At 40.6% G+C, this 19,556-nt stretch overlaps 1 protein-coding gene across 2 annotated transcripts; it reads right to left on the bottom strand.

Moving 5' to 3' along the window:
- Positions 1 to 431: 431 nt before the first annotated feature.
- Positions 432 to 18,931, bottom strand: rprd2a (regulation of nuclear pre-mRNA domain containing 2a). 2 transcript variants are annotated; one of them, XR_015081965.1, is made up of 11 exons: positions 18,282 to 18,931; positions 8,399 to 8,528; positions 7,822 to 7,973; positions 7,695 to 7,747; positions 7,428 to 7,554; positions 7,158 to 7,333; positions 6,386 to 6,731; positions 5,271 to 5,474; positions 2,929 to 3,099; positions 1,000 to 2,843; positions 432 to 670 (listed from the first exon to the last, which is right to left on the bottom strand). XR_015081965.1 is itself a non-coding variant. In XM_086013642.1 (10 exons), the coding sequence occupies exons 1-10, from the start codon at positions 18,454 to 18,456 to the stop codon at positions 1,228 to 1,230; spliced, it is 3,150 nt and encodes a 1,049-aa protein (XP_085869768.1). In that variant the 5' UTR covers positions 18,457 to 18,931; the 3' UTR covers positions 432 to 1,227. The 2 variants fall into 2 exon arrangements, 1 of the variants encoding a protein (XP_085869768.1); XM_086013642.1 differs by having other exon boundaries at positions 432 to 2,843.
- Between the last annotated feature and the right edge of the window lie 625 nt (positions 18,932 to 19,556).

Genomic DNA, 19,556 nt, shown 5'->3' with positions numbered 1-19,556 from the left:
TATTTTAACAGCGGCCAAACTGTTTTCCAGGTCGTCCCAGACCGGCTGAAGGAAAATATTACTATGGTTTGACCTCAGTATAATCAATAAATAAATACATAAATTGGGGTTTGGCACACATTTTATTCAAGACTGAATAAAGTGTTTAGTTTGCATAGCACTGATGTGAATAAATTATAATAGTTTCCAGAAACATACAATCTGTTGCCATTTTTTTTAAAACAATAAAGCAGATTGAAATTGAGTTTCAAATGTTATTTGCGCTGATAAAATATTCCTGCTAACGTTTGGTATTGATTGCATGATGTGTCAAATTCAAAAGAAAACAGCACACTCCTATTTTCGTTTCTTCGTTTTTGCTGAAAAGTTGATGGCAGGCTGAATGGTGCAATGAGAACCAAGAATGGCGGTCAAGCAGAAACAACACCGTGTTTCAAAATCAAAATTTTATTAGAGAGTACAAATAAAAGGAAACTGAAGTATCTTCCGAAAACGTCACCGCTTCTGCGTCGGGTGGGAGGCCGAAAGAAATCTCTCGCTCCTCGTATCCTTTTAAGTAGAAAGGGGCCGCTCTCAACGCGGCCAAACTAGAACGAAGGGACCGTCGCTTCACAACTATAAACAGAGTTCCAACTGTGAAATAGCTAAGGTATCGTAGGTGGAGCACAACCTGTAAAAAATATACATCATTTTCACCCCGAAAGGAACCTCGAATGGCTGCTTTGATCTGCAAGAATGGCTGGTATGAAATGAAGCAGTGAGAACTGCTGACTAGAAAACAAATGGCAGCAGAAATAAAGCATCAAACACATCCTTTTTGTCACTCTCCAGGCTAAAGTTACTCACGAAAATGAACATTCTGTGGCTAGGACGCTTGACCGCACGCACACTCACGCACACACTGAACCGGACCAAATGCTGACGATCGATTATATATTTAGTGAAAAGCTCCAAACTGTGAAAAGAAATATGTGTATATATATATATATATATATCCACCTCTTATTTCTTTAATCTTCTGTCTTCTCTTCTGGGAGCTTCTGCTTTTCTTCCCGCTGGAGTCTGTGGCTCTCATTCCCAGTCTTTTTTTTTTTTTTTTTTTCCGATTTGGACACAATCTTCGCTTCGCCAGCGCTTACTTATTCAGTCTCTGAGTGACTGCCCCCTTTAGCCATTTCATATTTGACCTCTCACTGCAGGGAAGGAACCTCTGTTGCAATAGTACAGTCAGTAGCGTGGGGGTGGGAAGGGTCTTTTGGGAGCAAACATGGGACCAGGATTTAGACCTCCCATGGGACCCGGTCGTTTGCCCCTTAGCCTTGGATCAGGCCCATGAAAATTAGGGAATGGTGCACGTGGGGGACCCCTGGGAAATGGGTATGGGCCAGGGCGGGGAACCCTATGAGGAGGTCGCAGGCCGGGGGGACGCATCTGTAAATGGGGCGGCGGCGGCGGCGGACGCCTGGGGGCAAAGTGAGGCCGAGGGGGACTCCGCGTCTGGTAATCCTGGTTGTGAAAAGCATCCTGTGAGGATGAGGGAGGAGAAGCGAAGCGCCCCCTGCCTCTGGGGAAGTTATGTCGAGGGCTGCCCCGTTGGTAGAAAGGGGGCTGGGGGTGGTTGTAAGGGCTGTTCTGAAAGCGAGGGCCGGGGTGGGGATGGACATCATCGGGGTAACGCTCTTGGTCTTCGGCGGCGTCGTCGTCGTACGACGACTCGTCTGGGTGAAAGACTGACTTGTGTCCGTGGTCGTGGACCACCATGGCGGGCAAACCTCTGCTCCGATCAGGGTCGCCCATGTCCGCGCGGGGTGCCGGCTGCTGTTCTGTGGGAGTCATCGGGTGGCCGGTTCCCGAAACCTGTGCGAGTATATTCGGAGGGGGCGGTAACTTGGGGACAGGAGGGAGGAGGTTTCTGAAGAAATCCGAAGGTTGCTGAAAGCCTTGAGGCTCCGGAGTTTGTTGTGCTTGGTACTCAAACGGCCCCGCTGTCTGGTTATTAGCGGCCATCGGCGCATTGTAGCCCGTGGGTTGCTGGAAGCCCCCCTCCGGGTACGTCTCCCCATACCAACCCCTGTCACCCATCCCCGGAAAGCCTTCAATGGTCTGTGTGCTACCTGCGCTTCCCGGGGCTCCAGCGTCTCCACCTTGAGTAGAAATCGGCTGATATTGTGCAGCAGGATCTGACAGATTGTTTTCACCGTATGGGTACGGTTGGTACCGCTGCCCATTCTGGGCCGCACTTGGCTGCAAGTGGCCTTGCAAGGAGGTGCTCTCTGGGTTCTGAGGAGTATTTTTCTGGAAGGCAAAGCGAGCTGGCATCCCAGTTTCTGGGTTTGTGCTTAAAGACTTTGGGAGCCCCACTGTCACGTCCATAGCCTCATCTTGGGTTGGGGTGCCTCCACCTTCATCACGCACTGGTGTCCCATCCTGTGTGTCGGTCCCTGTTACTGGGCTCAAGTTATCCACCCTATTGGGTAGGTTGAGGGCAAAACTAAGGTCAAAGTTGCTGAAAGCAGGATTGCCATGCAGGAAGTTGTGAATTTTGGATTCTAAACTGTCTGGTTTCGCTACTTCTGCCGTTACTGCTGTCGAACCCATTTCTCTGGGTGCATCGTGCGCCGGGGCAGGGGTTGGCCTGCCCTCGGTGAGCGTTTGCAAAGCCGAGCTCTGCTGTACGGTGGCGTTTGATGGTGCCGAGGGCGCCGGTGCAGCAGAGGAGGGAGCGGAGCTCTGATTAGGAGCTGCGGAAGCTGATGTGAATGAGGGTAAGGGAGGAGTCTTGCCTGTATTGGAGGACTCTGCTGGGACATTTGCGGTGGGGCTGCTCAGAAGAGAAGTGATGCCTGATTAGAGAAAAGTGAAGGGCACGCAATCAGTATATAAATATGGAAAATAGGGCTACTCGTGTAAAACTAAAAATAAACTCACCATCAAGGCCACCTTGGGCTTGGACTTTGGACAGAGCACTCAGGAGCTCGGCGGGACTCATGTCCACCTTTGCCAGGATGTCCACCAAAGAAGTGGCCTCCTCAGAGGCAGGAGGTAACATCTCAACCGATGAGTAGGGGTGAGCTGCAGAGGGACTCTCCACTGGTGGTCCTGCATCGCAAACGTAGGACAAAATTATAACGACTCTGTTAAAAATATATTGAGAAAGGGAGGGTGATACTGATCATAATACGTTCGGAGAATTATAATAAAAGATTTGAGTGACACAATCACAAATTGGGCCTTTTAGGTGGCACAATTCAGATAACAATTCGGTAACCATGGCAATGGAATCAAAAAAAAATTAAAAACACGAAACTGGATAGTGTCAGGGTGAAAATCAGATTTGTGTCGCTATACGCCAATTAGGGATGAGAATTGGTCATCTGGCAGTTCCTATTGGGAAAATTATCAACAACATTCCTCATCAATTCTCAGTGGCTGAGGGAATGAAATAACACATATGGGTTTGTTTGCTTTAATATCTTCAACTTTGGCCAGAAGATGCAGCATATCCAGTTTGTATTCGCAATTTGTAATGTAGAGTTAGGATGGGGGAAAAAAAGAAAACAACTTACGTCTCAAAGTATGTCAACATACCAAAACTCTTAATACAGTTCTTGCGTACCTTACAAATGATCAGAGGGCCTTAGCAAATTGTCCAGTTCCACTCCACAAAATGGAATACAGTAGAAACACGAGTTGAGCACTATTTTCGTGAACTCCATTGACATGGACGCGTGAAAATATCAATTGTGGTTTTTCGCGCGCAATTAACTCATTCACTGCCATTGACGTATTTATTCGTTTTTTTCAGCCCAGCTATTCAACCCCAGGAACTTATCCATATTCTTTTCAAATTTTTTAAAACGTTTGGCTAAAAAATGGTCTGCAAATGTCTGGCAGTGAATAAGTTAAACATTTATTGGCTCTGTGTGTCACACATTGTATGGTACCTTATACTTGTTTTGTTTTTTTGTTTTTTTTTGCTCTTTATTAGCCCTTAGAATGGCTCCTAAGAAACGTAAAACTAGAAAGCTAACTAACTACAATTGAAAAAAATAAGGAAATCATGGCACAACACTAGGAAGGCGGTTGTGTTTGTGATACTGCTGCGCAGTTTGAGTTGCCAAAGTCTATTATCTGTACAATAATAAGATGTGCCATCTTGTGGCCAACAGCATTGTTTACATTCATCGACTGGATGCCGACAATGCAGTGCCAAAGTCATGCTGCATTGTGGGCTACCGGTTTCCATGGTGAACATAAACAACGCTAACACGCTGGCCGTTTTGTGTCACAACGTAAACAGAACTGTACCATAAAAGGCTAAGACGCTGCATAGTGATTAGCTAGCGAACACGCCATTTTTGTACTGTGAGGTAAGGTCACCTCGTTGATGAATGGCAGGATTATTACTGTTGCCACAAATGTCCACATTATGCTTCTTTACGTTTCAGTGGGATTAAATTCCAGTCAAATATTGTTACACTTCATAACCTTACAGATGCAAAGATGAGCGCGATTGGTCGGTCCAAAGCCCCGTTTACCCTCTCACCCCCTCCTCCCTACAACTCCAATCCGCACAGTTCACATTTGGAAGAACTTGTACATTTGCAAACAATTAAAATATGTTGCCAAGGAGCTTTTTAACAACCTTGCCGACTCCAACCACAGATGGGAGTAAACTGTTGAGCCGTGATGGTTGTTATCTCGCGCCCTGGCCACCTGGTGGCAGTACAAGAAAGACATACATATATATAATACAGTACTTGAGACTTAGCTCCTCTCTTGGCTTCTCAGTACAGCACTATTAGTCGGTCTTCACAATGGATACGGAAAACATGCCTCTGTATATTTCTATATAATCTGTCCAAATGTGTTTGAGTTCAGATAACCTAAGGATCAGGAAACCTTGAGCTGCAGGTGTCAATAGCATCTTTTTTGAAAAATATTCATTCTATATGCCAAACTGCACTCTGTTGTGAAGTGAATTGAGTCACATTACATCAAGTCACCCCCCCCTCAAAAAAAAAGGAAAGCAAACGATTCCTTCAATTCCCATAATGCTAATGTGACTGCAGCATGTGCTCCGTGGCTACACGCGGACGGCAAGTCTATCGTAAATAGAAGTGCAGAACATTCAGACTCTCATCTCATTACGGTAATTGATTGGAGCATAAATAGCCAAAGGTATTGTACATTGTGATAATGGCAGCAAATCCCAATTTCAAACAATTATCCATTTGTATTAGGACTTGTACTATGGCCAGTCTTCTCACCTGTGTTTTTCATGGCCGCATTTAAACTGCTGAGGATGGAGCCTATTTTACCCAGGTCAACAGTATCCAAACTGCCTGTCGGGGTTGCTACAGATGCCGCATCAGGTGAGGCGTGCTGCGCTGTTTCTACTGACGGCTCCGTGTTTTTGGGAACGGGATCGGACGCGTCCACTTTTGGGCCGGGGCTCTTCGTTTGATCCTCAACTGTAGAAAAAAAAAAAAAAAAACGGCAATGTGAACTTGAATGTGGTTATGTCAGCTAAAGATGACAGACTATGCAGTCTACCCAATTGCAGATAGTATTTATTAATGGTTATCTTGACAAACCTGCCTTCCATCAGAGCTCAAATTGCACTATGACTTTCAAAACAATGTAATGCCATCCATATGTGTATCCTTAAATTAAAAGGGAAGTCAACGCAAACATAATTATTTCATGAATATGTTCTATCCAAGCCCACTAGTTGAAACAGGGCATTCTGATAAATATTGCGTTTGTGGAATATAAGTTAAGTAGCAAAATGCACTTGTTTTTAGCCATCTCTGGGGGCGGCCATTTTGACTTCTGTTGACTGAAAATGACATCACAACTGCTCACAACGACCAATCGCGGCTCAGATTCAGAAAAAAGGTCAGCCGTGATTGGTCGTTGTGAGCAGTTGTGATGTCATTTTCAGTCGACAGAAGACAAAATGGCCGCCCCCAGAGATGGCTAAAAACGGGTGCATTTTGCTGCTTATTTTACAATCCACAAATGCAAAATCAATCAGAATGCTTTCAACTAGTGGGCTTGGATAGAACATATTCTTGATAAAATTATGTTTGGGTTGACTTCCGCTTTAAGGCTTCTGACACTGGCTGACAAAAGTGAAAGCGTTTATATATTATATATACTTCTATAAAATCCTGTGTAAGCCAAGATTTATGATGTCATTTGACAGGGTAAACAAACTCTCCATTTAGAGCACTACACTACTGTACCAATATAATACAAACACAGATTGGTTTATAAATAGGAAAAAAAATGAACAGAAAATGCTGGTCTCTAAATCTCCCTTGGATTCAACTTGCATAATGGATGGATGAAAATAAAAATTCAAGCTCTGACTGCTCACCTATGATGCTACCGCTGACTATTTCATCGTCAGACAGTTCCATGTCTTCCACTTCACGGTTAACGTTATCGTCCAGGAGATTTGACACTGGTTTTGGGGAATTTCCAATTGAAGACAGGGGACTTGGAGCGGGAGGTTCCGTTTCGTCATCCGCAGCGGAAATGTCCACGCCTGGGTGAGGCTTGGCAAGGTCTAGGTCGTGGAAAGGAGATTCGGAGCCTGTTGGGGACGGTGCGTCGGCAGAGGGCGAAGGAATAGGCGACTCGTCCAGGTCTGGTAAGGTAGACTTTAGGTTGTCCAGCTTGCGTTTCAGGTTGGACACTCGGTTAGCAAAAGTCTGGTAGGCCTTGAGGGAAGAAATACGAAGATATAGCAACAGCTTTAAAAGGGGAGTCTAGTCAAACATTTTCTTTACAATAACATATTCTGTGCGGCCCCGCTAGTATTTGATCAATATTGCATTTGTGGAATATGAGTTAAACAGCTAAATCCACCCGTTTCTTCCTATCTCAGGGGGGGGGCCATTTTGTCACTTGCTGTCGACTGAAAATGACATCACACTTGCTCGGGGCTCAGGTCACAACCTGTTTTCTGAAGCTGGCCCATGATTGGTTGAGCCCTGCCTGAGCAACTGTGATTTCATTTTCAATTGAGAGCAGGTGACAAAATGGCCCCCCCCTGAGATGACTGCAAAATTAATCTTACATAACGGTTACATTATGAACAATAGGTTTGCACATTAAAAAGTGGGGTTTTTGACGATTCCACTTACATTAGCAACAATCTTGACCTCTTTGTACTGCATCTCATAGAAAATATCTGCATTGCTCAGGGCTTCCTGGAGAAGAGGTCCCGTTTTGATTTGTCTGTCAAAGAACTTGACAAACTCCTGTAGCTGAGTATTGCCTTCTTCAAAGTCCCTGGAGAATTTCTTTCCTCCTGCCTTGTCTGAAAAACAAACGTGGGGAAAAGGGATAATAAGTCTACAATCAAACAATTGTGTGTTGCTCTCGATGAAATGGCAGTGGAACCATTTTGGGACCTTTTAGCTTCTTGAGGGCTTCGGAGCTGCAGATGTCGACCCTCATAGCTGCCAACTGTTTTTCCCTTAGGTCCACATCCTCCAGAGACCTCTTGTATTTAGACAGGTGCTCAATAAAGGACTGGGGCTTGAAGAATCATAGGAAAAGTGACATTTTAAACAAAAAGATCATCTAAAATTCAAAATCATATTTTAAATAACGCTAGTTTGCATCCAATTGGGTTAATTAGTTTGTGTTACAAGATTAGAGTCCGCAAACTTTCTTACCACAAATTCCGCAACAATCTTGGATCGGAGATCTGCCTTGGACTCAATTGGAGCTTTCAACGAATACAAATGACAATTAGGAGTTAAATTTCACTCGTGACGGTGGGTGTAATGTTGACGCGCTCACTTTTTTGCTCCACGGGTGTCACAGGCGGGGACTCCTCTTTGACTAAGCTGCCCCTGAGCTCAGCAATCAGAGCATCTGTATACACACTTCTCTCCTGCCAGATGGTCAGAATCCTCTCCGCCGATTTCACCACCTTTGCATCACCTTCTTGTCTACGTGACCAAAAAACAAGAAAGAAAGGACAAATATTTAGGATACTCCTAAGACAGTGGACCAGTCGCTTTGTCAAACAATTTTTGGACCGCTCAATGAGTGTATCTTTGCTCATTTACCTATGACAAGTGATATACAGTAATAGTAACAGGGAAAACAATTACATTTTCTTCCACTAGATGGCAGAAGATACAATGAATTAATCTGCGCATCCACTGAGGTTTGCGCTTTTCTTTCTTTCGCTGTCTTTTATGTAAACAAGGCAGTTAAAATAATATTGCTTCTTGGAATCAATTCTAAAGGTGCAATCAGTTTTGTAGCAAATTGACACCTGCAGAGATACAGTCACTAAAAAAATATTGGAGGATTTTAATGCGAATTTACCATTTTGGAATTCGACCCGTCAACTCAACTCCGTACTTACTTTATCAACACAAAAGCCTCGGGGAGCACATCCGCGAATGCAGTACGGTAAACCATAGCGTTTTTCCTTTTGCAGTTCTGAATGACATCATTGGCAAGGTAAAACAGGTTCAGCTTGTGTGCCGTGTCAGCTGTCGGAGGAGAGACAAAACGATCAGGGAAAAAAAAGGAAAGAAAAGCAGAAAGAACTCCATGCATGGAATGAGAATTCATACTGGTCATAAGAGAATCAATATGTAGCATATGTAGGACTTTGCAGACCACTTCAGAAGTAAAATCGATGACATAAGATCCAGTCTTTTAGCCCGTCAAAACACAAGTTTTAATAAACCCGGACAATCATATTTACATGAGGAAACACTGGAAAGTTTTGCCCTGGTTGATGCAAGGACACTTGTTCGAGTTTTCTCCCAGGTAAACCCAACAACCTGCCTTTTGGATCCAATTCCCACATTTCTTTTTAAGACATTTTATGGATTTTTTGAAGAACAAATTTTAAATATAGTCAATTGCTCTCTTCAGACAGGCGTCTTCCCCGCTGCCTTTAAAACGGCGGTGGTGAAGCCCCTTCTGAAGAAGAGCGGTTCTGACCCGAGCGTTTTTAATAACTACAGACCCGTATCCAACTTACCGTTTTTAAGTAAGATTTTAGAAAAACTGGTTTTCATCCAGTTGAATCATTTTTTAAATACAAATAATATTTTGGAGAAATATCAATCTGGTTTTAGGATGAACCACAGTACGGAGACTGCTCTTTTAAGGATCTTAAATGATATTAGGTGCACTGCAGACGTGAGAAAACTCACAGTCTTGGTGCTACTGGATCTAAGCGCTGCTTTTGATACAGTAGATCACCAAATTTTATTAAATAGACTTAAAAATCTAGTGGGCATCTCTGGTACTGTTTTTGACTGGTTTTATTCCTATCTCACAGACCGATATTTCTTTGTAAGTATGGATACTTGTTCCTCTAAAACTCATGAAATTAAATGTGGGGTTCCTCAAGGTTCGATTTTAGGCCCCTTACTTTTTAATCTTTATATGCTTCCCCTCGGGGATGTCATCAGGGGACACGGCATCAGCTTTCACAGCTATGCTGATGACACGCAGCTGTATATTGCCGTGTCTCCTGATGACACAGGACCCATTGATACCCTTTTAAATTGCATTTTAGATATCAAGTCATGGATGGCAGATAATTTCCTACAGCTCAATGAGGACAAGACTGAGGTTTTAGTTATCGGTCCCGAAGGTCAGAGAGAGAAGCTTTTACCAAAACTACACATTTTTAATCCCTCACACTGTGTGAAGAACCTTGGCGTCATTTTTGACTCTGAGCTCAGTTTTATTCCTCATATTAAAAATGTAACCAAGATTGGTTTTTATCACCTTAAGAATATCGCCAGAGTCCGCCCGTTTCTCTCTCAGGCTAACACGGAAGTGCTGATGCATGCCTTTATTTCCTGTCGTTTAGATTACTGTAATGCCCTGCTCTCTGGCCTCCCGAAAAAGAGCATTTCACCACTGCAACTACTGCAGAATTCAGCCGCTCGGGTGCTGACGAGAACCAGAGGGCGGGAGCACATTACGCCAGTTTTGAAATTGCTGCATTGGCTCCCTGTGTGTTTCAGGATCGATTTTAAAGTACTTTTATTAGTTTATAAATGTGTTAATGGTCTTGGGCCATCTTATTTATCTGATTTGCTTTTATCATACCAGCCCTCGCGGATCCTGAGGTCCTCTGGCGCCGGCCTTTTATTTATTCCAAGGGTGAGGACCAAAATGCATGGCGAGGCTGCATTCAGCCATTTTGGTCCTCACCTTTGGAATAGCCTGCCAGAGGATGTCAGGTCTGCAGAGACTGTTGATATTTTTAAGAGGAAGCTCAAGACACACCTTTTTAGTTTGGCTTTCAACAACTTTTAAATAATTTATCTTTTCTTTTGATTGAAGATAATTCTATGTTTTGCTTTGAATGTTTTAAAGCACTTTGAGTTGCATTTTTATGTATGAAAAGTGCTATATAAATAAAATGTGATTGATTGATTGATTTGGGACAAGTAGATGATGATGACAATGTTGACTGATTTACTCCCTAAATTGTTGTGTCAGTGGGAAAAACCACAAGTGACTAAGGAACATTCTGTGGTTAACCAATCAATCAATATTCTGATTAAACTACTCGGCTGATTGTCAACTGTTTGCCGTCACAAACACGGAAAATAACATAACAGTCACCCATTGCATCCCGAGAATCTCCTTTAAAATAACAAATGTCCTTTTTGTTTTTGTCCTCAAATCTTGCCTTGGACTCATATTTGATATTCTGGGATTAAACACCAAAACAAAAGGGGAAAAAAGATCATCAAAAGACATCTTAATAGTGTTATTATTGTTAGCAATGAATGTGAGTTTAATCTGGTTACAGTAATCAGAAACTATTCTTTCAATACCAGAGTCTGTTTTCCATTTATCGTCTACATTGGAATATGACTCACTGTGTAAAATTGACAATTTCACTCATTACACAACAGAATAGGGCAGACTACTAATCTCTACAAACTAGTGTTCTCTACTCATAGCAGTTATAAAGACACTTGTTTTAGGAGATTCAAAACATGCTTGATACTACCACCTCAATTCCATTAAACTTAAGACGTTGTGTAAAATGTAAATAAAAACTGAATACAATCATTTGAAAATCATGTTCAACCAATAGTTAATTAAATCACAACAACGACAAGATATTTAATGTTCAAACTGATTGTTTTTAGCAAATAATTATGAATTTGGAATGTTATGGCTGCATCGTGTTCCAAGAAAACCGGGACAGGGTCATGTTTACCACTGATATTGATCATTTTTTTCTCTTAACAACATTCAATAAACCTTTGGGAAGTGAGGACTCTAATTGTTGAATCTTTGGAGGTGGAATTCTTTCCCATTCTTTCTTGATGTACAGCTTCAGCTGTTCAACAGTCCGGGCTCTATAATTGTACGTTGAGGAACATTGTCCTTAAACTGTTTGATTATTTTCTCACGTAGTTGTTCACAAATAGGTGACGCTCGCCCCATCTTTGCTTGCCAGCTCCCAATTAATCTGTTCACGTGTGGGATGTTCCAGACAGGTGTTTGATGAGCATCCTCAACTTTCTCAGTCTTTTTTTGCCACCTGTCCCAGCTTTTTTGGAATGTGTTGTAGCCATAAAATTTTAAGTTAATGATTATTTGCTAAAAACAATCAGGTTTATCAGTTTCAACATTAAATGTATTTTTCAATTAACTATAGGTTGAACATGATTTGCCAATTATTGTATTCTGTTTTTATTTACATTTTGCGGTTGTACATTGAGGTTGTCCTAGCAACACTAACTGTGGTCATTTATAATATTTTGTTGAACTTGAAAGTGTTATCCAGATGCATACTTCTATGTCTACTATTATGTAAAATTTAATTAACAGCAGCTCTCAGATTATTTTTTATTGCGTTATATTTAAAGGTGTCAAAATTAATCAATAAATCGACAGCTAATCGATGAGCAAATTATATGGACAACAATTTTAACAATCGAGTAATCGTTTAGAGCCATTGTTTAACTTGAAATCGTTAAAAAGCTCTGATTTCGGCTTGTCAAAATTATTCTGATTTCTGTAGTGCTTAATGAAAAACTGATTACCTTTTGTGTTTAATCAAAGTAAGAAATTGGCAAACATCTGCTTTTACTTTGGAAAACAATGACCTAACCAATAACCGAATCAGTTTCGAAAAGTTTGATAAGTACAGCATCAACTTTCTCGCATGATAATGCCTAATAGTTGTTGTTTAAAAAAAAAAACAATAATTGGTTAATAAACAGTAATCTGAGGCAAAAATGGTTTTCTAATATACTTTAATGCAAAATAAAATTTTAGTACAATCAACGCTTTCCATTGTATCCCAGAAGGGACCACAAAGCGCATGTTATAAAGCTTAGTTGTGACAAAAATTACAAAAATAACTCTCTACATGAGGACAAGGAGAAAGGTCAAAGTAGTCAAGTGAGGATTGAGAACCACTAGATGGCGTGCTAACGTTGATAAAGTTAAAACATTTATCTTAATCAGAGAACACAATATTCAGAACATTCCCATAAAAAACAAACAAAAAGACACTAACTGCCTCAAGGTCTATTCTACACGTTCTAACAAAGGTCTGAACAGCAAATTCAACAGGTGACCCATGAATAAACCAATATGTTACGCTTCATATTGAAACATCATGTGACAAAGACAACGCCTAGCAATAGCAACAACTCCTTGCTATTGCAAGGTTTCGAACGGTACAGTATATTCTCAGAGGGAAGGGGCCACTGAGCTTAGCAGGGGTGTCAAACTCATTTTTGTTGTTATGGTTTGCCTCAGAGGGCCATTATGACTGTGAAACCATATAAATATTACTATTTCATTATTATTTATTTGATAGATTTAGCGCTATTACGCTAGGTTCAGGTGTAGCTCTGTTTAACTACACGCGGGTCGCTTCGAGCAAAGAAGAGGAGGGACTCTTCCTACAGTTGAGAAAAAAAAAAGTTTGAACACCGCTAGTCAGTCTGGTGACCGGCTGTTGTGTTATTACTTTGGCTGAAAAATGCTATTTGGTTGACAGTCCCGACAGCTATTGGAAGCTGGCTGAATTGTTTACCTCTCGGTCCCATAGACGGCAATGATATCGTCCCAAATTGTAACATTGGAAACAGCATTAGGCTAGTAGGACTACATTTGCCATGATTCTCAGACACAAAAGCAGGAAGTAGTTCTAGTTCGGGTTTGACGAAAATATGTATGCATGCTAGCAATTAGATGCATGGAAATAGGAAGGAATTTGGATCAACTCATTCACTGCCATAAACGTTTTTTATATGTCTTTTCACAGTCCAGCTATTCAATCGCCGGGAATTTATTGATATTTTTCTCGATTTTTTTCAAACGGTACAGTAAAAGAGGGTCTGAAAATGCCTGTCAGTTAATGAGTTAAATATGACGAACTGAAAAGCCGACATCAAGACATGAGGCGATTATTGAGAAAATAAAAAAAGCATTTTAAGTGCACCTTACAGTCCGAAAAATATGGTAGTCCTTATTAATGCACTAAATAACATTCTGTTTTGTTCAGTCGATGACACTGGGTAAATTTGTAAACTAACTATATGTATGAAATACCGTAATGGAGAAAGTCATTTAGCAAATAAACATACATTTTGGTTGCAACACTAATAATGCACTCTAAGTATTAATGAAAACCTTGGAAACATAGTTATAGAACTTGCATCTTAATGGACATACGCGTGTATGGACATGAATAGAATTTAAAAGAGAAAAACGTTGTCAGTCATGTAAATAACACATTCTGGTAGCAGCACAAAACTAATGCACTTCAAGCATTAATATAAATCTAATAAACATACGTACTAGGGGTGTAACGGTACACTTGGGTGCATTAATACGTTTCGATATGGCATGTTCGGTTCGGTCCACTTATTAGCGCGAGCTTACGCTATTGACTGTTGCGTGAGGGAGATGAGAGTGGCGGCACAACAGTGAGAGCCAGAACTCGAAGGTACCCGCGTACACTGCGGTCTCCTGTTTGGGAACATTCTGGCTTTCCTGTTCCCCATCGCACACAGGGAAAGGTGCGTGGATAAGTCCGACAGTTGTGTGCCGTCATTGCTACATGAAATTGGCGGCTACGTTGCGGCTAGCGCGTCTAAGGTGCACGGCATCATCCGACTATGAATGTTTCTTATACGAGGAAGCAAGCAGTTTATTTAGCCCAAAATGTCAAGCTTAAATAGCGATTTATATCATAGTGTAGCGTCTTCCAGGAACACGCTGTCAGACGTAGGTTAATTATCACGTTTTTAATCGAAGTACAACTGCTCTCGCTCTTCTTTCTCCGCTGCTCCACTCGCTTGCCGTGCGATGCATTCATGAACCTCGGAAACATCACAACTCAGCAACACACAAATCCGATCACAACACAGATACCCACATTCGTTACAATATGCTGTTGAACATTCAAAGATTTCAATGCCTAAAAAGTGTATACAATTTCATAAATACTTTTTAAAAAAAGTTTAATTATAAAGAGTTTTAATATAGTTAGCAATAATTGTAACTGTTATTGTATGTATTTTTTTTTATCACAAAAAGTGTATACATGTACTGTAATGACAACTTGTCTTTAACTTGAATACTTAGCTGTGTCATAGGCTTTTGCTGCTGAGTGTTTAAGGATTTCAGTGTCTTAAATTTTTTTACTATTTACTAAATTAAGAGATCTTTATTGTTAGTGTATTTTTTATTATGGTGTAATTTCTTAGAATATCACCCGAATGGTTCGCTTTTATTTATTTTTTCTAAAAAATGTACCATTTACTAGTCATCTTTTCAAAATAAACATTTTTAAAAAAAATCTAGTTTTTTGACCCGAAAATATACCGAACCGAAGTTTCCAAAAAAAGGAACCTTTGTGAGTACTCAATACCTTCAAATAAGGCCCTACTCACCCATCGCTAATGAAAACTAGAAGAAGGCTCAACCTCAACAAGAGATGTTTATGCTGCATTTAGACTGTGGTGCCGGTGACCACTGGAGTCCCATCTGCCAGTAGCGGATGCTAGTAACTTGTCTTCAGACCTGCCATGTTCTGATGGGGACCCTCAAGTTTCTCACTTTCTGATCAAGGTCTGACATGTTTTTCACAATCTGTCTGGCTTTAACAGATGAAAATGTGGACGCCGTACATTTATGGCCACGAAAAAACACATGCCAGGCCCGACTTGAGACAAATAATGACTATTTAATAGATTTTATTTTTCCCCGTTGTATTTTAGCGTGTTTGTTTTTTAATTATACTTTTAAATTTGACGATTCTGGTATCTTGACATTAAATTAAATCATTCTGTTGGACACTCAAAATATGCGCCACAGTCACCGATGTGCAATACCTGACGCCAAGATTTATTGAGCAATTCGACCCCCGTTAGGTAAACCGTGGATAATGTGAACAAAAGAAAAGTTCAGAAAGCAGAATGTTTAATACTATGATATACTCAAGTTTAAAAAAAAAACAACACTGGGCGCTGAGAAAAAATAAAAAATAAGTAAATAAATCACATTGACCAGGTAAAATATACATTTTAATTGACTAATATTTCACAAATAAGTGAAATCACGTCACTTTATTGAAGTGAAATACAGTAGTCCGTTACGCAAGGTGACAGTTGACTGACTGACTTCATACACAATAAAATGATGACGAAACAAAAAAGTAGGCAGTATTTTTTTCATTTGCAATTTTAATTTGTTGCAGGTGTATAATATAATTTTGGCCTTAATTTCCAAAATATGTGGAGGGCTCATACAGACAGTGACTATTTGATTTGAAAGTAAGCTTCAACAAAGCATCTCTTTTTTGGAAATATTGTTTTTTTTCCCCACACAGAAATTAAATTTCGGCTATAGTTTTTTATTATTATTTTTTTTGTGGGAGACAGTCCGAATGGGTCTTTTGAGTATATAAGGTTGCCGACCCCCCTGGGTTAGTCCACAGTGGCCTAAAATATGAGTGCCATGGACACCGGGTACATAAGTATTGTAGACAAGGCACAAAATAGCATCAGTATCATTATCAGTAATAAAAATGATGGTCCTTTACCTTTTAATTGCTGTCCTCATCACTTTTTGCCCTCTTTGGTTCATGTTCTCTCTCAGAAGTGGTTTTCGCCGGGCGTTTTGTTAAGAACTGATTTAATAACGTGGCGACTGTCGATACATTACGGTCATATTCTTTGACGAGATCAACCAAACACATTCCTTTTTCGTACATTTCTATTATCTCTTGCTTGGTTTGTATGGACAAACGATTTTCTCCTTTTTTTCTTTTCCTCGTTTCTAATTCACGTAAAACTATCGGAACACCTCATAGCCCGAGGGGCGAATGACGAGGACGCTGCATCGACATACAGTATCTATCACATATATATCTATCTACCTGTCTAACTACACACAGACACATACGGTAGAGGTCCCTCTTAGCCAATGGGATGCCAGGAAGATGCTAGGTAATAGCCAATGGCAGAGCAGCTATGAGTATGTTGCGTTCGGGAAACTCCGGGGCTGCGAGTCGCAGCACATACTGCTAGTAGCAGCCCATACTTTTACCTTTCGTATCTTGAAATTTCTTTTGTAACAAGAGGCAATATTTTCCTGTTGTGCGTTTCGTAACTTGAAAATTTCGTATGAGGAGACATTCGTAAGTAGAGATACCACTGTATTACAATTGCGATTTGATATGCGATTATTTTTCCCCTTCCCATGTATATTTTAACAAACACAAGCAATAAATTCATCTGTTACAATAAACTAAGATTTATTATACTGAAATGTTTTGTCTAGGCTAAAATAAAGGCAAAATCATGAAAGAGTTTATTTACTTCAATTCGAGTTGTTAACTTACGACACACTTTCACTAGCAGTCTTTTAAGCATTCACTACAACTTGACATAATTCTACCAAACAAGGGTGGCATAAACGTAAGTCAGCAAATCACAAGTCAGATTGCAACAATTATGAAAACAAATATGTGGCATTATCACATGAACTTTCCATACAAGCACTTAACGCAACACTGTGTCATGTCAGTTTTTGTTGATTATGGCGGCGCCATGTGGACAAAAGCGTTAGTGTTTTGACAAAAGTCAACCACACGCGCCATCGCGTAGTGTCGTGAAATCCTGAGCTCTCGCTGGCCTGCAAGTTGGACTGAATCACATTTCTATTTCCAGTGGCTGTGTGAAAGAGGAATAGCGATGATGTAATGAATCTAATTTTGTTTGAACAAATCTTTTTTTTTTTTTTCTTCTTTGTTTGGTGCTTCTGCCATGACACCAGCAATAGCGTGTAGATGTTCTAATCAACTTCTGTCCTTATAGCGAAAGGAGGTGAGTATGCCGTGAAGCAATTCAGGACGTTTGTATTTTTTTGTGTGCCAGGGTTGCTCCCATCCTCCTTAATGGAGTTGCTTAGTGCCAGTAAAAACGATACAGACCGCCCCCAGGGCATGACAAAAGTCCCATTCAACTACTTGTTGTCAATGTTTCATCAAAAGAGTTGTGAAAATAATGCATTATGGTAAAATTCTTGCCCAGTGCTGCTTTAATTTATCTAGAGACCGAAACAAACCGACCGAAAAGCAGGTTTTTCTGCAAATTATAGCCCCTGCAACTTGAAAATTGCATTCTACTACATTGTAATGTCGATTTGAATTTGATTCATTGTTCAGCCCTAGCCTGTATAATTAATGAAGTTTGTATGAAGACACCCCTAATACCGGAACACGTAATATATCTTTAACTTGTTTACTACGGGAAATGCTGTTGTTAAATCCAGACAAATCAGAGGTTGAGCAGTTCCACAGCACCGATTGTGCTCGACCGTAAAAATTCGATTGCACTTCTCTTTTTAGATATTAAACAGCCACCTCACTGTGACAATCATATAGCGTGGAGGTACTAATTTCAAACATGAGCTCAAGTATTTTGTTACATTTTAATAATGCTATTACGTGTTGTAGCAACTAATATGGGGCAATCATTTCACACTCAATCTATGAATACAGAAGAGGTAACAGAAGCAGTAGCCAAGTGCATAAAGTCGGTGCTTGACTGTCAACCAAGGCGGTTACTTTGGAAACGGCTAAGCTAATAGCAGCGTAAACTCGTCTTTGCAAGTTAGTTATCACAGTAGTCCTAATACTATTTGAGATTTACACTGGTAAGCAATTTGCGCCACCAGCTGATCATAAACATCCTGGGATAAAAAAAAAAAAAGATAAAAATACTTACATTTCTTTAAACACTTGATCCACTGTCGCACTATCGTGCTGTGGTACTTCTTGTACTCGATACACCACGTTGACAGCCCTTGAATGGAATCCATTGTGTTCGTCACATTTAGTAACTTTTTGTCCAGTATAGCCTCGAAAGAGCTACCAGAATCGCGCCCTCTTCCCACTTCCATGTCGAGAGTTCCTTGCTTCACGTTGTCCTCGCTAAAACGCAACAAAGTTAGCTATTGCTAGCACTAGCTTAGCCGGCTAGCTTACCGTTGCATACACTCGGTCGCGGTGGGAGGCCATTGCCATGTTACGAAAGCGACAATATTTAGTATTTCACTTTCTGCGTCTAGTAATTGCACACTAACGACGCGTGAATGAAAGCAAAGCGATTGGGTGTGGTATCAGTTCAAATAAAAATGCAGCGTGCTCAGATAATTAGGGACATTGCTTGCGTTGCAGTACTTTGTACTGTGAAGTCAGAAATTCCACGTTCCTAACCGGAAAAAAACACTGTAACGCGACCGTAGGCGGATATCCGTCTTTCGTAGTTTACATCCTAAAACATTTAACGGTACAAGAAAGTTATGTTTATGTGTTTTCATTCACAGTTTTTGTCAAAGTCTTGTCAAATCAGTCATGCGGATAGTACTGGACAAACTATAAACAACCTCTTGCAATAATGTCAACCCTGGTTTGGAAAGACCTCTTATTATCCTTTGATGTCTGTGACGTTATTCGGACCTGACTGAATGTTTTTCATGACATCATGATCATAAACGTTTTTTGCATGCTTGCTCACACCTTTGTTGTGGACTAAATATTTTATATATATACACACACGCACACACGCACGCACGCCCCCCCCCCCCCCCCCCCCACACACACACACACAATGGTACCTCGGTACCTCTACTTACGAAATTAATTGGTTCTGGAGGAAATTTCTTAAGTAGAAAATTTTGTAAGTAGAGACGTGTTTTCCATGTAAATGCCGTAATACGTTCCAAGGCCCCCAATATTCAGACATAAATGTTTTATAAAGCATATAAATGTATCAAAACATGTGACAAATACATGTCACAATTAGATTATTGCACAATAAATGAGAGTTATGCATAATGTAAAAAACAAAGAATAGAGTAAAGAATAAAAATGGTCATTTACCTTTTAATTGCTGTCCTCATCACTTTTTGCCCTCTTTGGTTCATGTTCTCTCTCAGAAGTGTTTTTTGCCGGGCGTTTTGTAAAGAACTGATTTAATAACGATACATTACGGTCATAT

Source organism: Filicampus tigris, chromosome 18 (assembly GCF_054856515.1).
Source record: "Filicampus tigris isolate MCC_2025a chromosome 18, RoL_Ftig_1.0, whole genome shotgun sequence".
Classification (NCBI taxonomy): Eukaryota; Metazoa; Chordata; class Actinopteri; order Syngnathiformes; family Syngnathidae; genus Filicampus; species Filicampus tigris.
Note: the sequence above shows the minus strand (reverse complement) of the source record. Positions and strands in the feature narration are given on the sequence as shown.

Excerpts from the sequence above, each read along its gene's own strand:
- rprd2a (XM_086013642.1), bottom strand. The coding sequence starts at position 18,456 with ATGGAAGTGGGAAGAGGGCGCGATTCTGGTAGCTCTTTCGAGGCTATA. Across the intron at positions 3,100-5,270 it reads TGCGGCCATGAAAAACACAG|GACCACCAGTGGAGAGTCCC; the intron begins GTGAGAAGACTG and ends TTTGCGATGCAG. Across the intron at positions 2,844-2,928 it reads AGCCCAAGGTGGCCTTGATG|GCATCACTTCTCTTCTGAGC; the intron begins GTGAGTTTATTT and ends TTCTCTAATCAG.